Source organism: Rousettus aegyptiacus, unplaced genomic scaffold (genome assembly GCF_014176215.1).
Source record: "Rousettus aegyptiacus isolate mRouAeg1 unplaced genomic scaffold, mRouAeg1.p scaffold_m13_p_8, whole genome shotgun sequence".
NCBI lineage: Eukaryota > Metazoa > Chordata > Mammalia > Chiroptera > Pteropodidae > Rousettus > Rousettus aegyptiacus.
In genome coordinates, this window is record NW_023416311.1 from 66,673,923 (window position 1) to 66,689,439 (window position 15,517).

At 39.7% G+C, this 15,517-nt stretch overlaps 1 protein-coding gene and 1 pseudogene across 1 annotated transcript in view; one reads left to right on the forward strand and one right to left on the reverse strand.

The window, feature by feature from the left end:
- The window catches only part of BHMT (betaine--homocysteine S-methyltransferase), a 17,866-nt gene extending 13,707 nt beyond the window's left edge, over window positions 1-4,159 (reverse strand). Inside the window, exons 1-2 of the mRNA XM_016118851.2 lie at window positions 4,013-4,159; window positions 272-404 (exon numbers count right to left, since the gene is read on the reverse strand). Of these exons, the coding sequence (XP_015974337.2) occupies window positions 272-404; window positions 4,013-4,045 (166 nt within the window). The 5' untranslated portion in view covers window positions 4,046-4,159. The remainder of the gene's footprint in view (window positions 1-271; window positions 405-4,012) is intronic.
- LOC107497233 overlaps window positions 1-15,517 on the forward strand; it is a 20,816-nt pseudogene extending 5,299 nt beyond the window's left edge.

Genomic DNA, 15,517 nt, shown 5'->3' on the forward strand with positions numbered 1-15,517 from the left:
GGAGGGGCAGAGAGGAAGGCCTTGAGCCAGGTACTAGACTCATCTAGAGTGAGGGGCAGAGACCAAAAGGTAAACATTGGTGACAGCAATAAGGAGGGGCATTATGCTTATCAGCATATGAATCCATACTTACATACCAAACACAGTGCCAGCGGGCAATAATAAATATTTGGAAAATGTGGCATGAATGCATCTGTTTGATGGTATGCTTCTAGGTTTGGGTCAACCTAGTGGTCTTTTATGAGAACTTCAAATAGAGCAATGCACCAACCTGCTTCTGGGTGCTCCACAGCAGCCTCCGGGGTCCAGGGGCCTGCCTTCACATAGCCCCTCTTCTCCAGTGCAAAGACAAACCCTCCATCTCCAATCACAACCTCTCCAGAGTTTAAACGTTCTAGGATGCCCTAAAATTTCAGATGAGGGGGAAGAAAAAAAGCTGCTTGAATTTTTAAGACAATGTTCTATTTGCCATACTTTTGCTATCATATTCTTGAAATGTATGGGTTCTTTAGAATTATCAGAACGTACATGTATATTTATAAATTCATGTTACTGTCCTATAAGGCAAACAACTAGCATGCTTATATAATGAAAGTTTGTGTATACGTGTGTGTTGGGGATGGGGGAGGCGTGGTCTTTTAGAAGACATTTGAGAGCTTCGAAGAATATTGTAGGAAGATGTTATGTTTGAAGAAATATCTGCAGAAGAATGAAATAAAAGTTTTTGTTGTAGCCTCAAACAAATACTTAAGCACACATTCTTAAAATGGTAAAGACTAGTATTTCTTCTTCATCTAAAAACTAAAATGAGGTTAAAATTGATAAAGAAGTAGTAGTGGCACATAATGCTATTAAGTCACTTTGAAGACTGAAAAGTCAGAAGACACTTGGTAAAGACAGAAAGAAGAAGATAACTACCATAGAGATGGCCTAATCCCATAAAGACTTGTATCTTTGTTGTTAGAATTCAGTCTCCACAACAGCAGCTATGCTGTGCTGTCCAAGAGGTTATGAGCATGCCTGTTTGCACTCTACAAGTGCAAGATGACAAGAATAGGGAAGATGCAACTAAATAAGGAATTCGTAAATGATTTCCAGCCCAGTCTCTGTACTGATTCTATTTATAGTACTATACAATAATTACCCTGGTGTTAATGTTCAACAGATAAATTTTGAATTTAATGTTTTTAAAGGGTTTTATGAATTAAAAAGTAATTTTCTAGTGTTACCATTTAAAAATTTTTTTTAAAGAATAATAGGATTTAAAATTAAAAGGTACTCTATATTCAATTTAAGTTACTCTCTCTGATTTTACAAATGAATAATTAAGGCTCAGAATCTCTGAGTAATGTACACAAAGTCTCCCAGGTGGGGAGTATAGGGCCTCCTGACTGTTTTATCCTTAAATGGTGTCTAGATTTGATTTTAAATAGGGGTGGGAGTGTGGGACAGCCTTTAAAAGACCGTGTAAAGGAAAAACTTGGAACTACTTAGCTATTGTGCTCTATTTATTACCATAATGGTTGATAAAGCAAATTCTGATATAACAAAGGTTACATAAATTTGAGAGAACCATTCATTGGATTTTGCATCTAAATCCTGACTACCTTCTTAGAGCCTCCCTTATTTTAATTGTCATCCCTTGCACTGCCCCTTCGTATGCCATTTGGTCAGATATTACTCGGAGGGAAGACACAACTGACATTTTCACTTTAAAGCAGTAAAATAGACGGATCATGCTATATGTTCCTGAATATCCCTTCCAGATAGAGAATTTTTCAAGCATAGAAGTCCATGAGATAACAACTACAAAAATACAGAATTGAACACATGTAATTTTGAAATCCAGATCTCTATCATGATTTCAATGTGTCTAAAGGTCACATTTAAAACTATAACTTTCATCATTATGACCCAATTAACAAGATATATATGCATATAGCTAGGCAGTGCAGTTATATAAAAAATATAAACAAGGATCAAATAAATAAAATATGACTTGCTACTTTCATTTGACAGAAATAACTCATGGCATGTTGTTCAAGTCAGTTAGCAACTCTCAATATGTGTATGTTTTTATACTCTAGTACCACAAACATTTAAATACATAGCATAGCTAAGAATCTGGTGTTTACTGGTGGAGTGGCTAGTGATAATTCCATTACTACACTGTTTGTAAATTTGTTGAGCTATTACATTTGGGAAAACAATCACTTAGATTTTGTGCATTTTTTAACTACCCAGAATGCAGACTTCTCTGTTCCTAAGCTAAATAGCTTTTTTGAAAAAGTGGAATGTGCTATGAAAAAAATGCTCGAGATATTATTTTGTGAAAAAGTATTAAAGAACAGTATGTATAATATCAGACCATTTTTTGTATAAAAGTACATATTTGCCTAGACAACAAACTAGCAGGATATATACCAAAATATAGCAGATGGTGTTCATAGTGCTTTTCCAAGTTGTTAACAATGAACATGTGTTAGCTTTGTAACATATATTTTAATTATAAACTCAAAAGTATAGACATATTATTGTCCATGTTTTAACAATGACATATGCATGGAAACAAGGTTACCAAAGAAATATTTTTTTTTCTATTTTATGTCCTTCTGTTGCTTATATATTTCTTTAAAGATAATCCTTTAAAATATTTCATTTTCTGAGTTTGCTTTTGGGGAGAGGGTTAGAATCCATGGGTATGCAAATGGGGACCCCAAATTTAAAAAAAAAAATTCTATAGGCATTATACTTTCCAGTCTTCTTCTACTATTATTTTAGTAGATTTATGGATTGGGAAAAATTCTCAACCTCATTGAACTAGTGATACCTATAATCATTTGCCATCTCAACAGCTTCCTCAGGCCATTGACATACATCTATTAATACTGCATATCATTTTAAAATTTTAACTGAATTAACTTTTTTCTTTGTGTGGGGGTCTTTTTTGATTTGGGGGCCATCTCTTTAGAAACCTGGCATAGGACTGGCTGGCAATGACAATGAACGGTAGACCCGCCCTTACGGGTCTTACAGCCAGGAGGTACAGTTGGCCTCCCCTCCGCTCCCCACCTCCCTATCATTCTCTGGGGGCCTCTGTCCCTCAGGCCACAGGCTGGGCACCGTGAAACTCAAGGGTCATGCACATTCCCTCCTGCCTGGTTATCTTTCTCTTCCTGCCCACCCAGCCATAATCTCGCGATCAGTTCGTCCATCCCCTAAACTAGAGTCTGGACTGGAACACCTATCCCAACAAGGAAAGTGATTTGCTTCTTGTTATCAGGTGCTGGAGCCGCTGTTTTAAAATTTTATTAACAGCCCTTTCTCGATATCTTGCGCCCTCTGTGCCCAGTTTCGAGGCCTGCACAGTGCATTTTGTTGTGATTGCTGAAACCAAACTGCGAGAGAAAACGTACCATTGCGCAACCAAGCTGCCGCGGTTCCTTTGTGCAAGTAGAACCCTGCAGAGAGGCGCCGGGAGACCAAGTGGCGGCTTGGACGCGTGGACGGGAAATCGTCTGAGGCCGCACCGCCCGCTAGCCGTGTGGCCGATCCAGGGCACAGAGCGATGCACAGGGTAGTGCGTATACAAACACTCAGGAGTCGGGAGGCAGGAGGAGAGAGGTAGGGCATATAACAAGCGCCCCTTTGTCTCACTGCCTTGCGGGAAGCAGGCGCTCCTGTGAGCCTAGGAGACACCTATGGGGGAGTGCTCTGGTGTTGGAGTGCAGGACCCAGAAGATGTTGGGAGTCTCGGAGCTCTGAGGGCGCCCTCGAATTGGGGAGTTGACATAGATCTCATAGATTCCTGCCATGTTCTGGACATGGGCAGGAATGGGGGCCTCAGAAGTGCCTTGGGGTCCTGCAGGAGAACTTCTGGGAGCACCTTCTAGTCACAGCCGGGCTCCAAGGACCCTTCTGCACTCCTCGAGGCTCGGGTGCCGGGCGAGCAGGTCCAGACCCAGAGCCTTGGCCGGGACGGAGAGCGCCCACATGTCTCCCGAAGACTCACCTTCCTGGCCTTTTTTCCCCCAATGAGTGACATCTTCACGGTGTCCAAACGGGTACTCGGCACAGATACCAGTGCAGAGCACCGAGGCGAGCGTTTCCCACTGCGAAGTCTGGAGCTGCCGCTTGGCGGTAGCCGAGGCCTTTATAGTCCTTGCTCAACCTCCGCACTGTCCAGCGCAGGCCCTCGGCGGGGAACACGCCCACCAGCCCTTTTATTGAGGCTGAGGCTCGTTGGGAACTTATCCTGCAGAGAACATGATCGAAATTGTCTTCCCAAATGGGTGAAAACATCGATAAGTAAAATAAAAACAAAAATTAATGAGGTCGACACTAGCTCAGATTTCAAACCAACCTGCTCATTCACAGTTTCTCTTTGCCCCTTAATAGTCCCTGGCCCTGATTTACCTCTCTTGCCTGGGATCATGCACCATTACCTACTTAAGCTTCCCATAACAGCATTCATGCCTGAATATTTGTCAAAGACCAGGGTACAAGATTATTGGATGAGAAGGCAATGCCCTGGAAATCAGCCTAAAGTGTCATCTATGTGATACACATCCAGCAGTTATATAACGGAACACAAATAATGACATTTACAGAAGCGTCTGATACTAACCCTGAATTAGACATTCAAAATGACCTTTTCCCTTTATACTAAACATGCCTTGCAATTTCTAATAATACAGTACTTTCTCATAAGAATATCTTGGTAATATTTAACCAGAGCAGACTTTACAGCATAATGAAAACATACTTTAGAGACTTCCAAATTTGCTGGCAAAACTATGTATAAAAACATACAGGCGTTACAAAAACTGAAAGAAAATAGAAATGTTAACAGCAGTTATCTTCTGATGGTGGAATTAGGGCTTGCTTTTATTTTATTATGGTTTGCTGGATTTTCCAAAGTACCATAATAATGAGAATATATTGATTTTAAATAATAAAAACATTACTTTTAAAAATATACAATATGACAATAAATAGCCTAGAGAACTACTAAAAAGCCTGAAACAGAGTTCAGAATCTTTTACCCAACACACAGGGAAGCATACCGGAAAATTCTGTACATTAAATAATAGCCTCCATTTCGACATATGCAAAGAAGAAAATTGCTGTAGCAAATGATGAATTAATACAAATTTAATGTTTAAAATGATTTGTATTTGAACTATAACTGAGAAAGTAGAAAAGTCCTTTTGCTTCTGATAACTGTCAAGTTTAAAATGAAAAAAAAAAATAGAAGGATGATGGATGCATATATGTAATTCAAATAATCTAATATTTCACCTGCCCAGCAAGAATGAAGAATGACAGTAATGTCATTCTTTACAGTTCCTAGGTTGTTGACCATCAAAGCATAGGCGTACCTGTGAAGGTAATAATTTAATTAGAGTGTTAACTACTTATAGCAGTAACCTTGTGAGTATTGGTGAGACAAACAGGTTCAGAGGGAGCCCAGCTGTGGCTGCAGGGAGCAGCTGCAATGGTGGGTACTAGGCGCCAGGGGCGATAGCGGGGCTCTGACAGTAAAAGCTGAAAGTAGATATTCTCAATTTCACAGTTCATCCAAACTCAGCAAAACTTAGAAGAGATTTTAAACTAGCAGCATGTAATTTAAAAATAAAGCATGAGTGTTTAGTAGATAATATAGACACACATGACGAATTTAAAAAAAAGATTTCCCCCGGCTACTATTCCCGGTACAAGTCCTCCCTAGAGGTAACCACTATTACCTGTTAACCATTCTTCCAGAGGAGCTCTATGCATATCTTAGTATACATGTATAAATAAGGATTTGTATTTAAATATAGGTAATTTTAGTTATTTGAACACTTATCCACCTCCATGTTTTCCAAAAACGACGTATAGGCAGCTATTGAAACAGTTTTGTTTTTCCTCAGCTTCTCAGTTTAACCTTCCCATCTCCAGCCCAATAAGGGCCATTAAAAAATTCACCTACTTTTCCCATAATAAATAATAATATCCATAGTTCATTGAGTTCACTCACTGAGGTCACAGTTCAATTACTATATGTCTGGCACTACATTAGGCCTTTTACATATGCATTATTATTTACTCCTCACAACGTTGTGAGGTAGGCACCCCCTCTTTGTACTCAAGAACCATGAACTTGAGATGTGAGAAGAGTTGTCATTGTGAGCTCCGAAGTTTCTTTGCCCCATTCCCAAAGGGCTAAGTCTGCTTAGATATCACCTGGGTAGTGACTTCTGTCATAACTGTTCTTGGGAGGCTGCCCATGTTTTTTGTTCTCTGCTAGAGCAATCAGATGAGGAAGGTCAGAACACTGAAGTCTTTGGCCTCCTAACTAAGAGATGTTTGGGAGTAGAGATAAAACTTGAATAGAAAGAGAAGAGTTAGAACTGGAGATCAACCCTCTCAGTTTTATAACCTCAAAAGAGAAGTCTTTCACTAGTGCTTTGCTCTACTTGTAACCCAATTTATTCACTCAACAAATATTTAAGTACCATTCATACAATGGTTCAAACACTTGCTTGTTGCTGGAAGCCAATGATAGCTCCTCCTTTTTTCCAAGGGCGAGGTGTACACCATCTCATATTAAGAGTTAAAATGTCCCTCTTTTCAATATATAGTTGGAAAAACATCAGGATTTTTCATTTTCCATTAGATTGAGATTATCTTTAAAAATGAAAATGGCTTTTCACAGATCTCTTTATATTGAAGATGCTTCATTTAGCCTTTAAATCATCGAAAATGGTTTATATTTTAATACCATGTAAAAGTGTTTGCAAATGGATAACACGAAAATGGGGCTAGCCTCCATGTTTCCTTTGGCAAGGCCAGTGTTTTTAAAAAATTGAATATGTATTCCTTTAGGTGGAGTCTTCCTGTTTGCCAGTCTACGCCATATCCTGTTGTCCTACACTCCCTTGGTTCACATATTTACCTTAACTTGAAGGCACTTGAGTTTTCAAGTTCTGCTGTAAATAGAATGTGAACTTGGGGTTATCCAATACATGCGAAGTGTCCTTTGGTCTGAGTTCTGCCAGACAGACCCTAAGTTGAAGGTTTCACTTTCCTTATATTTTCCTCTTGTCATTAACCCCAGTTATTTTTTTGCTGCCATTGCCCAGGGGAGATGGGGTGGGCTTTTCATCTAAAACCCTTTTCGCTGAGTACACGGCCTTTTCTCACTTTATCTTTTCTGGTAGTACTTCATTCCCTCTGTTCATTGCAATGGCTGCATTCAACATTTATCCCAACACACCAGGAATTTCAAACCACCTCACACAATAACTCCCCTTTTAAGAGGCTTGTTTTTTTCACATGTAAAATCCAAGTTGAAGCTAGTTGATCTTTCAGATTTTTTTTTTCAATCGGCTTCACATAAAGTTAGCCTAAGACACACCAGAGCCTTTATAAAATAAATAGCCTTTTCTCAGGGTTCTTTCTATGCCTTCCCCTTTTGGTCAAGTACTTCCTTAGGCTGGCTTGGAGGATGCTTCTGGCTTCTGTTTGTGCCTCCATCTTTTGCCCATTCCTAATTCCTGGAAAAACAGCAGAGATTTTTGTTTTTGTTGGACAGTTTAGGACTTCCTTCCACTACGGGTGAAAATGCTTCTCTTAGAACTGGCAGATTTGCCAGCCTGTATAGTATTATCTGAATTTCACAGGAGAGTCTTCTAGCCAATGTTCTTGTTAATTCTGGGCACCCCCAGTTTCTTGAACTATCCTCCCAGCATGGCAATTTTATCCTGATTTCTCTTTTTACCTCTGAAATGTTCTTTCTTATCTTCCACCTTTCTTTTAAAGTTTTCTAACAGAATAATTCGCCTGCCTTCTGCAATCCTGTGTCCTTTTGCTTCTATTCTTTAAAAACAAACACCATGGCTCGTACCCGAATCTTGGTCTCTCAACTTCCTCCCTGGGCAACATGAGCTTCAGCACCCGCTCCAGCTTCTCCACCAGCTAACAGACCCTGGACGCCCAGCCACCAGGCCCCGCTGGCCAGCAGCGTGTCCAATGTGTATGCAGGTACAGGGAACTGGGGCTCCCAGATCTCTGTATCCCACTTCACCAGTGTCCGTGGTGGCTGGAGGTCTGGGGATCTGGCCACAGGGATTGCCAGGGGCCTAGCAGGCATAGGGGGCATCCAGACCAAGAAGGAAACTATGCAATGCCTGAACGACCACCTGGCCTCCTACCTGGAGGGAGCAAGGAGCCTGGAGACTGATAATCGGAGACTGGAGAGTAAAATCTGAGAACTGGAGAAGAAGGGACCCCAGGTCAGAGACTGGGGACATTATTTTAAGACCATTGAGGACCTGAGGGCTCAGATCTTTGCAAGTTCTGTGGACAATGCCCACATCGCTCTACAGATTGACAATGCCCACCTTACTGCTGATGACTTCAGAGTCAAGTCTGAGATGAAGCTGGCCATGCACCAGTCTGTGGAGAGTGACATCAATGGGCTCTGAAAGGTCATCGATGACACCAATCTCACTCAACTGCAGCATGAAAAAGAACCATGAAGAAGAAGTAAATGGTCTACAAAACCAGATTGCCAACTCTGAGTTGACCGTGGAATTGGATGCCCCTTAATCTCAGGACCTCAGCAAGATCATGGCAGACATCTGGGCCTGTATGACGAGCTGGCTCAGAAGAACAGGGATGACCTAGACCAGTACTGGTCCCAACAGATCGAGGAGAGCACCATAGTAGTCATCTTGCAGACTGCTGAGATAGGAGCTGCTGAGGTGACACTCAGAGCTGAGACATACAGTCCAGTCCTTGGAGACCTACCTGAATTCAATAAAAAATCTGAAGGCCAGCTTGTAAAGCAGCCTGACAGAGGTGGAGGCATGCTATACCATGTAGATGGAACAGATCAACGGGATTCTGCTGCACCTGGAGTCAGAGCTGGCCCAGACCTGGGTAGAGGGGCAGCACTAGACCCATGAGGACGAGGTTCTACTGAACATCAAGGTCAAGCTGGAGGCTGAGATCACCACCTACTGCTGCCTGTTGGAAGAGGGGGAGGACTTCGATCTTGGTGACACCCTGGACAGTAACTCCATGCAGTCCATACGAAAGACCACCACCCACAGGAATGTGGATGACAAAGTTGTGTCTGAGGTCAATGACACCAAAATTCTGAGGCGTTAAGGCAGCAGAAGTGGGCGCCCCTTGGGAGGATCAGGAGGACAATAAAAAGTTCAGAGATCATTGAACATCAAACAAACAAAAAAACAAACAGAAAACTCTAACTTTATGATCATTTACTATATAGAGTTAGCTATACTATGTGCTTCATAGACATCATGTAATTTTCACAGTATGCTTAGGAAGTAGGGACTTTACCATCTCTGTTTTACTGATGACAGCACTGGGCCACGCAGATTAAATGAGAATTTTTTCAAGATAATGTCAATCATGGAGCTGGGAGGAAGACTTCAGCCCAGGCAGAATGATGTCGGAGTTCCTGCTCTTTAGAGCTACTATGTACTTCCTTTTCAGTGAATTGTTTTTCTTTAAAAACCTTTCCAAACAAACTCATTATAACCTCATCCAACATGGCCTCTCCCACTCACCTAGCCCAACACAGAGGCCCCTTCTCTTGATCAGGACAAATTCAGATTCACTGATGTACAGTTAGTTACTAACAGAAAACAGTCTGCCCTGTCCAGGCCATCACCTGCAAATACACCATGACTTTTGGATGGTTTGAAATCCCTGGTTGTCCAGTCATTCTGAAACTTTGTTGTTACCTTAAATGGATATGGAAGAAGAAATGACATAATTTCCTGGGATAGCCAATCAAACCTTGGTTTTCTTCATCGTTGTGAGCTGCTGAAAGATGAACTAAGACATCTATTGCCTCTTTGAATGACAAAAGGTGGAGTAGGGGCTAAAGATCCCCTTTTCCCATGGGGCTGCCACATGATGTCTATGTGGTTTATAAACCCTGGCATGTAATTCCTGATCTGGGGAGTTTCACCCCTGGGACAATGACATATTTTGGTCTGGAACCTTCAGGGGGAAAACACATAGGGGTTGTTAGGGGTGTGGTGTGAGGAGAGAAGAAGGGAAAGATGAAGACATTAAGAAAAAATTAGTGGCCGCTCAGGGAAAATCCGGCTGTGATGGGGTGAGAGGTGGTATCCAACTCAGGCCAGGTTAGATGTGAGCACTGTGCTGAAGAGCTTATATCTGATGGAAAACTCACTACTAGGTTGGAACAAAGGTCCTCCTCCTCTTTTTTTCCTTATAAAACACATGGCGTTTTCTCAACTTTGTTTCCTATTGGTCTGCAGATAACTGTTTTACCAGTCAGCTGTATCTAGAGAGGATTTAGTGAAAGCTTTTATTTGGTGATGATAGTAGAAATCTTTGATCATGTAAAGCATTTTTTGGGGGTGTGCTGGTATGTGACTTTAGTCTACTTTAAGATTTATTACCAGTACACAGCCTTCAGATGACTTGGAACAGTAATAACATTCTAAGTAGCAAAATCACCTACCAACTTCTTAATCTCAAGAATATAGGAATGTATATATATTTTTCAAGTTAATATATGCATATAATAAGAATCCCACAGAGTAAAAGAGGGGCTATATGAAAAATAAGGTTCTCTTTAACTTCTACTTCCTCAACTTTTTTGGTATGTAAACCTACTCAGCTTAAAGAATTTCTGAAAGAAGTTGCTACTTTCAGAAACCAGCTTCTTGTGATACTTTTACACATCTACCAGAATAGCTAAAATGAAAAATAGGAAATGTTAGGGAAGATAGGGAGCAACTGGAACTTTCATCACTGCTGATAAGAATGTAATTGGTATACTGTTTAGAAAAAAAGTTTGGTCATATATTTTAAAGCTGTATATATCTGTTTCAAGCAATTCCTCTTCCAGGTGAAAATGTATGTAAATGTTTCTTAAAAGGTATGCACAAGAATGTTCATAGCAGCCCTTTCATAAATGGTCCAGACTAGAAGCTATCCAAACACCCATCAACAATAGAATGGATAAATGAATTGTGACATATTTACACAATGAAATGCTATAGAAATGATTCACTTATAACAATATGGATGTCTTACAATGTTGAGTAAAAGAAGCCAGATCACAAAAGGCAACACTATAAGATTACATTTATATAATATACAAAAACAGGCAAAACTAAGCTATGCTCTTGGAAGTCACAGGTTACTCTAGGGGGAGGGGAGAGTGACAAGGAAGGAATGGTGTGCTTCTGGGGTGCTGGTAATGTTCGATTTCTCAATCTAAGTGCTGTACACAAGTGTGTTCAGTTTATGAGTATTCACCAAGCTATACATCTACAACATATGTATTTTTCGATATGTATATTATACACCAACAAAAAAATTAAAAACGAAAATAAAAACAACATAAAACAGCTTCTTGGCCTATTTGTAGATTCCGTGAATGGCCCAATAAACTAAATACACTAAAAATCGAAAATAAGCCAGTCTACATTTTGAGTACAGTCATTTCTTTGGTGGTAGGGAATAACTTAGGCAGACAGTATTAACTCTAATAGTTTCCATATTATAAAAGTAATCCATTTTGAAAAAGGAATTTAGTACTTAATATATGCATATGGTACCCCAAATTCAAAAGGTCATTAATTATTAATGAGCTTAACTATACAATCATTATCTAGAATAAACAATAAAAAGAAAAAATTAAAACACTATTTCAGGGTGTCAGTTTTATTTTATTTTTAAATGACTGTTAGATTAGCATTGCATAATGTCTAAAAGATCTATTTTTTAAAAGTTAATTAATTTCATTGTAATTAATTAGTTAATTAAAATAGGTAAGACATTCAATTAGTTCAAGATTTTAAAAATTTAAAAAGTGTTCCTTTGGTACTCAGTACTCTCCATCAACTAATGTTCCAGTTATTTTGTGTACATTTTGAAATAATTTATGCACATACATTGAATACATTTAAACATGTTTTTGTCTTCCATTTAACTGAGCAGTAGTATACCATAGACACTGTCTCCACCTTGGTTTTTTACTTAACAATATGTCTTTGCAATCATTTCTTATTAATTTCTTTTTTTATGGCTTACTAATATTTTATTGTGTAATATACTAGGACTTATTTAGCCTATCCCTACCGATAGACAGTAATATTATATTCATGCTGTGCCACTTCAAATAAAGCTGAAATAAATAGCTTTCCACATACATTATTTCATACATTTGAATAAGTATCTGCCTGGTAAATCTGGAAAACTAGTTAATTTCATATTATTAGACATTCATTTGCTTTCTCCACTTGGTCATCTTAGTTTTTAACTTAGAACAATCAACAGTGAGTTTCAGTGTTACGTGTCATAGAGTTTTCAGGTAGAAGAGATTGATTGACCATGCGTTCCTTCAACAAATAATTATTGAGCCCTACTTTATTCTCCTCAGTGAACAAAATGTTCTGCTGTCTTGGTGTTTACTTTCTGATGTGTGTCGAGGTGGGTGCAAGTGGGGAGAGGAGACAGAAAGTACATAAAACAAATAAATAGTTTACATATATGTGAGAAAAGGTTAAATACTCTGGAGAAAAACAAAGCAGAGATAGGGACAGGCCATTCCAGGAGAGTGTTGCAACTTTAAATAGGGCTGGCAGATCCCTGTTACGGACTTGGCATTTGTCTTGCATGAGCTGGGGGCTATTGGTGGATTTTCCCTACTATCATTTTTTTTCTTTTATTAAATAATGTTTTTATTTTGAAATAGTTTTAAGTTTGTAGAAAAGTTGCAAGGGTAGCACAGATAATTCAGCCTCTCATCCCAACTATATAGGTCCCCATATGAGAATATAGCTCTTTACAACTTAACTGTGAGGATTTGTAAAAGCAGACCACCCCACCCATTTTGTTTCCCCTGATGTCATCATCTTACATTACTGCGGTACTTTGCTCAAAACTAAGAAACTAACATTGGCATACTCCTATTAACTAAACACCAGCCTTTAAAAAGTTTTCATCAGTTTTTCCATTAATGTCCTTTTTCTGTTCCAGATCCAATATAGGATGTCACATGGTATTTAGTTCTTATGTCTCTTCTGTCTCCTCTAGTCTATGACAGTTTCTCAGTATTTCTTTGTTTTTCATGACATCGACAGTTCTGAGGAGGACTGACCAGATATTTTGTAGAATGTCACTTAGTCGAGATTTGTCTGATGTTTTCCTTATGATTAAGGTAAGCTTATGGATTTTTGGAAAGAATCCTACAAGAGTGCCCTTCTGGTTACATCATATCAGGGCCACATGACAGCCACCTGACAAGGTGATGTTAACCTGACCACTTGGTTAAGGTAGGTCTACCAGATTCCTCTATTACAAAGTTAGTATTTTTCCCTTTCTATTCTCTATTCTTTGGAAGCCAGATACTAAGTCCAGTTCACAGTCAACTGACTTTTATTTTAAAAGCCCTACTCTGGCTTCTGGGTTGAGACCAGATTATAATAGGACAAGGGTGAAAGCAATATGCCAGGTAGGGGTAATGGAGACTAGAACCAGTAGAGCCACAGAGGAGACTATGAGAAATGCCTGGCTTCCATTCCAAACTTCTGGCCTGGAGCCCTGAGCCAGCTCTGTAGGTGTGTGAAGATAAATATGGATGCAGCACAGACCATCTGACATCACTTCATTCTTGCCCCTTGGGGCTGGGCTTGGAGTTCTCTTTTGTTCTCTTGGCATGTTACCTGAGGAAGGCTTTGGCTGTAGATGGGAGAAGGGGAAGTTTGGTTTACTCATCAAAGTAGATAACTTATATGAAATGCAGGGCTATAGAAGTTTTAAATTCATGAGTTAATTTTATACTTATTATTTTTCATTTATTCTTCAACAATTATTAAGAGTCTAATATCCATTTCTAGATGTAATTAAATTATAGTTGTTAGATGAAAACAGTGTCTGGCTCTTAATTAAAACTTGGTGAATTAGACAGAAGAAATTAGACAGCGAGTAACTGACAAAGGAATAGTCACTCCTGCCCAATGATGCTCAATGACCCTGGTGGAGTCAGAAGAATTTCTGTTCCATTCCTCTCCTGGCCATCACTTGGAATTTCCCATCTTCCTTCTCTTTTTCCTTCCAATAGCTGCTTTCTAGGACCATCCCTTCACCTCATCTTTACTCCATGCTGGGTCAGCTTGTTTTGGAGTTAGTTAGGCCAAAGAAAGCAAAAAGCCCTAGATGAGAATTTAGATCTTCAAACAGCTTCACCCATCCAGCCTTATTTCTTTCTGAAATAAAATGAATCTTACTTATCTCGCTTTTCTGCTTTGAGTGTCCAAGAATCTGCCCTTCATACATCTGAGCGTGGCAGAAGAGTTTCTTTTTTTTTTATCCCAGCCAGCCTGCTTTTAGAAATTCTCATAGTCAAGTTATAAAGAACCTTGTGCTCATATTCAGCCCTATGTAATTGGGGTGAGAAGCTAAGGCTGTATTTTGTTCTGTAGTTCTTCCACCTCCAATGTGCTTCTTGTCCTTATGCTCTTGGTTATTCTTTAAGATTCAGGTCAAAGTTTTCCCTGGTAAGCCCTTGCCTGGCCACCCCTTCCCAATTTCATCCCAGAATAGGAACTTTGTGTGGGCTTGGGGACTGATCCCCCTTCAAAGTAGGAAAATGTATTTCAAATCTCAAAATATTTATAAATTTGTAAATATACGTTAGAACGCAACCATGAACTGCTTATACCTAAAAAATAAGCTATAAAATATTAAAGAAATTAACATAAAATTAAAGATCATAATGTTTTTAACTAGGTTTCTTGAGATATGGATTTTGTTTTAAGTAGTTTAGCCAGGAAGCCAAAGTGAAGAAATGAGAAGAGTAAGAATGGGGAAGGAATAAATTCCTTATGTGGTGCCCTAGGGCTGTTGTTAGCTATAGGCAATGGGGTTGCATTGTCTTTGCTGTGGGACTGCCTGAGAATCATCCAGAGTGTCTATTGGAATTGTTGTCTTGGAAGGACAGAATGCTGGAACTTACCCCCCTGGATCCGTTCTCTATTGATTGAGGGTTGCCCTGAGGATGTAAACCCACTCACACTTTTGGTTGTTTGCCTGTGAGAAGAGAGGTCTGCAGCTGCACAGGAGAAGGCCCTGAGCCAGCAAGAAAGATGACTCAGGTAGCACTAGAGGAAGGTACTTTCAGTGCCAGATAAGTCTGAGCCACAGGGAGCCGGCCCCTGCAGCTGCAGGTGAATTTCAGTCAGAGGTATAGATGGAATGGGACATGGGGCATTCTAGCAGTCTGCTCTAGTTATTTGATGAACTGAGTATACAGAATGGAAGGCACTGCTGTGGCTTGAAATTCTGGTCTGGAGCTCCCAACAGTGTCAAATAGAGAAACTAGTTCTGGGTGCTTAGTACTATTAACTTATTTGTAAAAGGCCCCAAATTTGATAGCATAACAACTCTGTTAGATAGTCCAGACAGATATTATTTTCCTGACGTGTGTGTGTGTGTGTGTGTGTGTGTGTGTGTG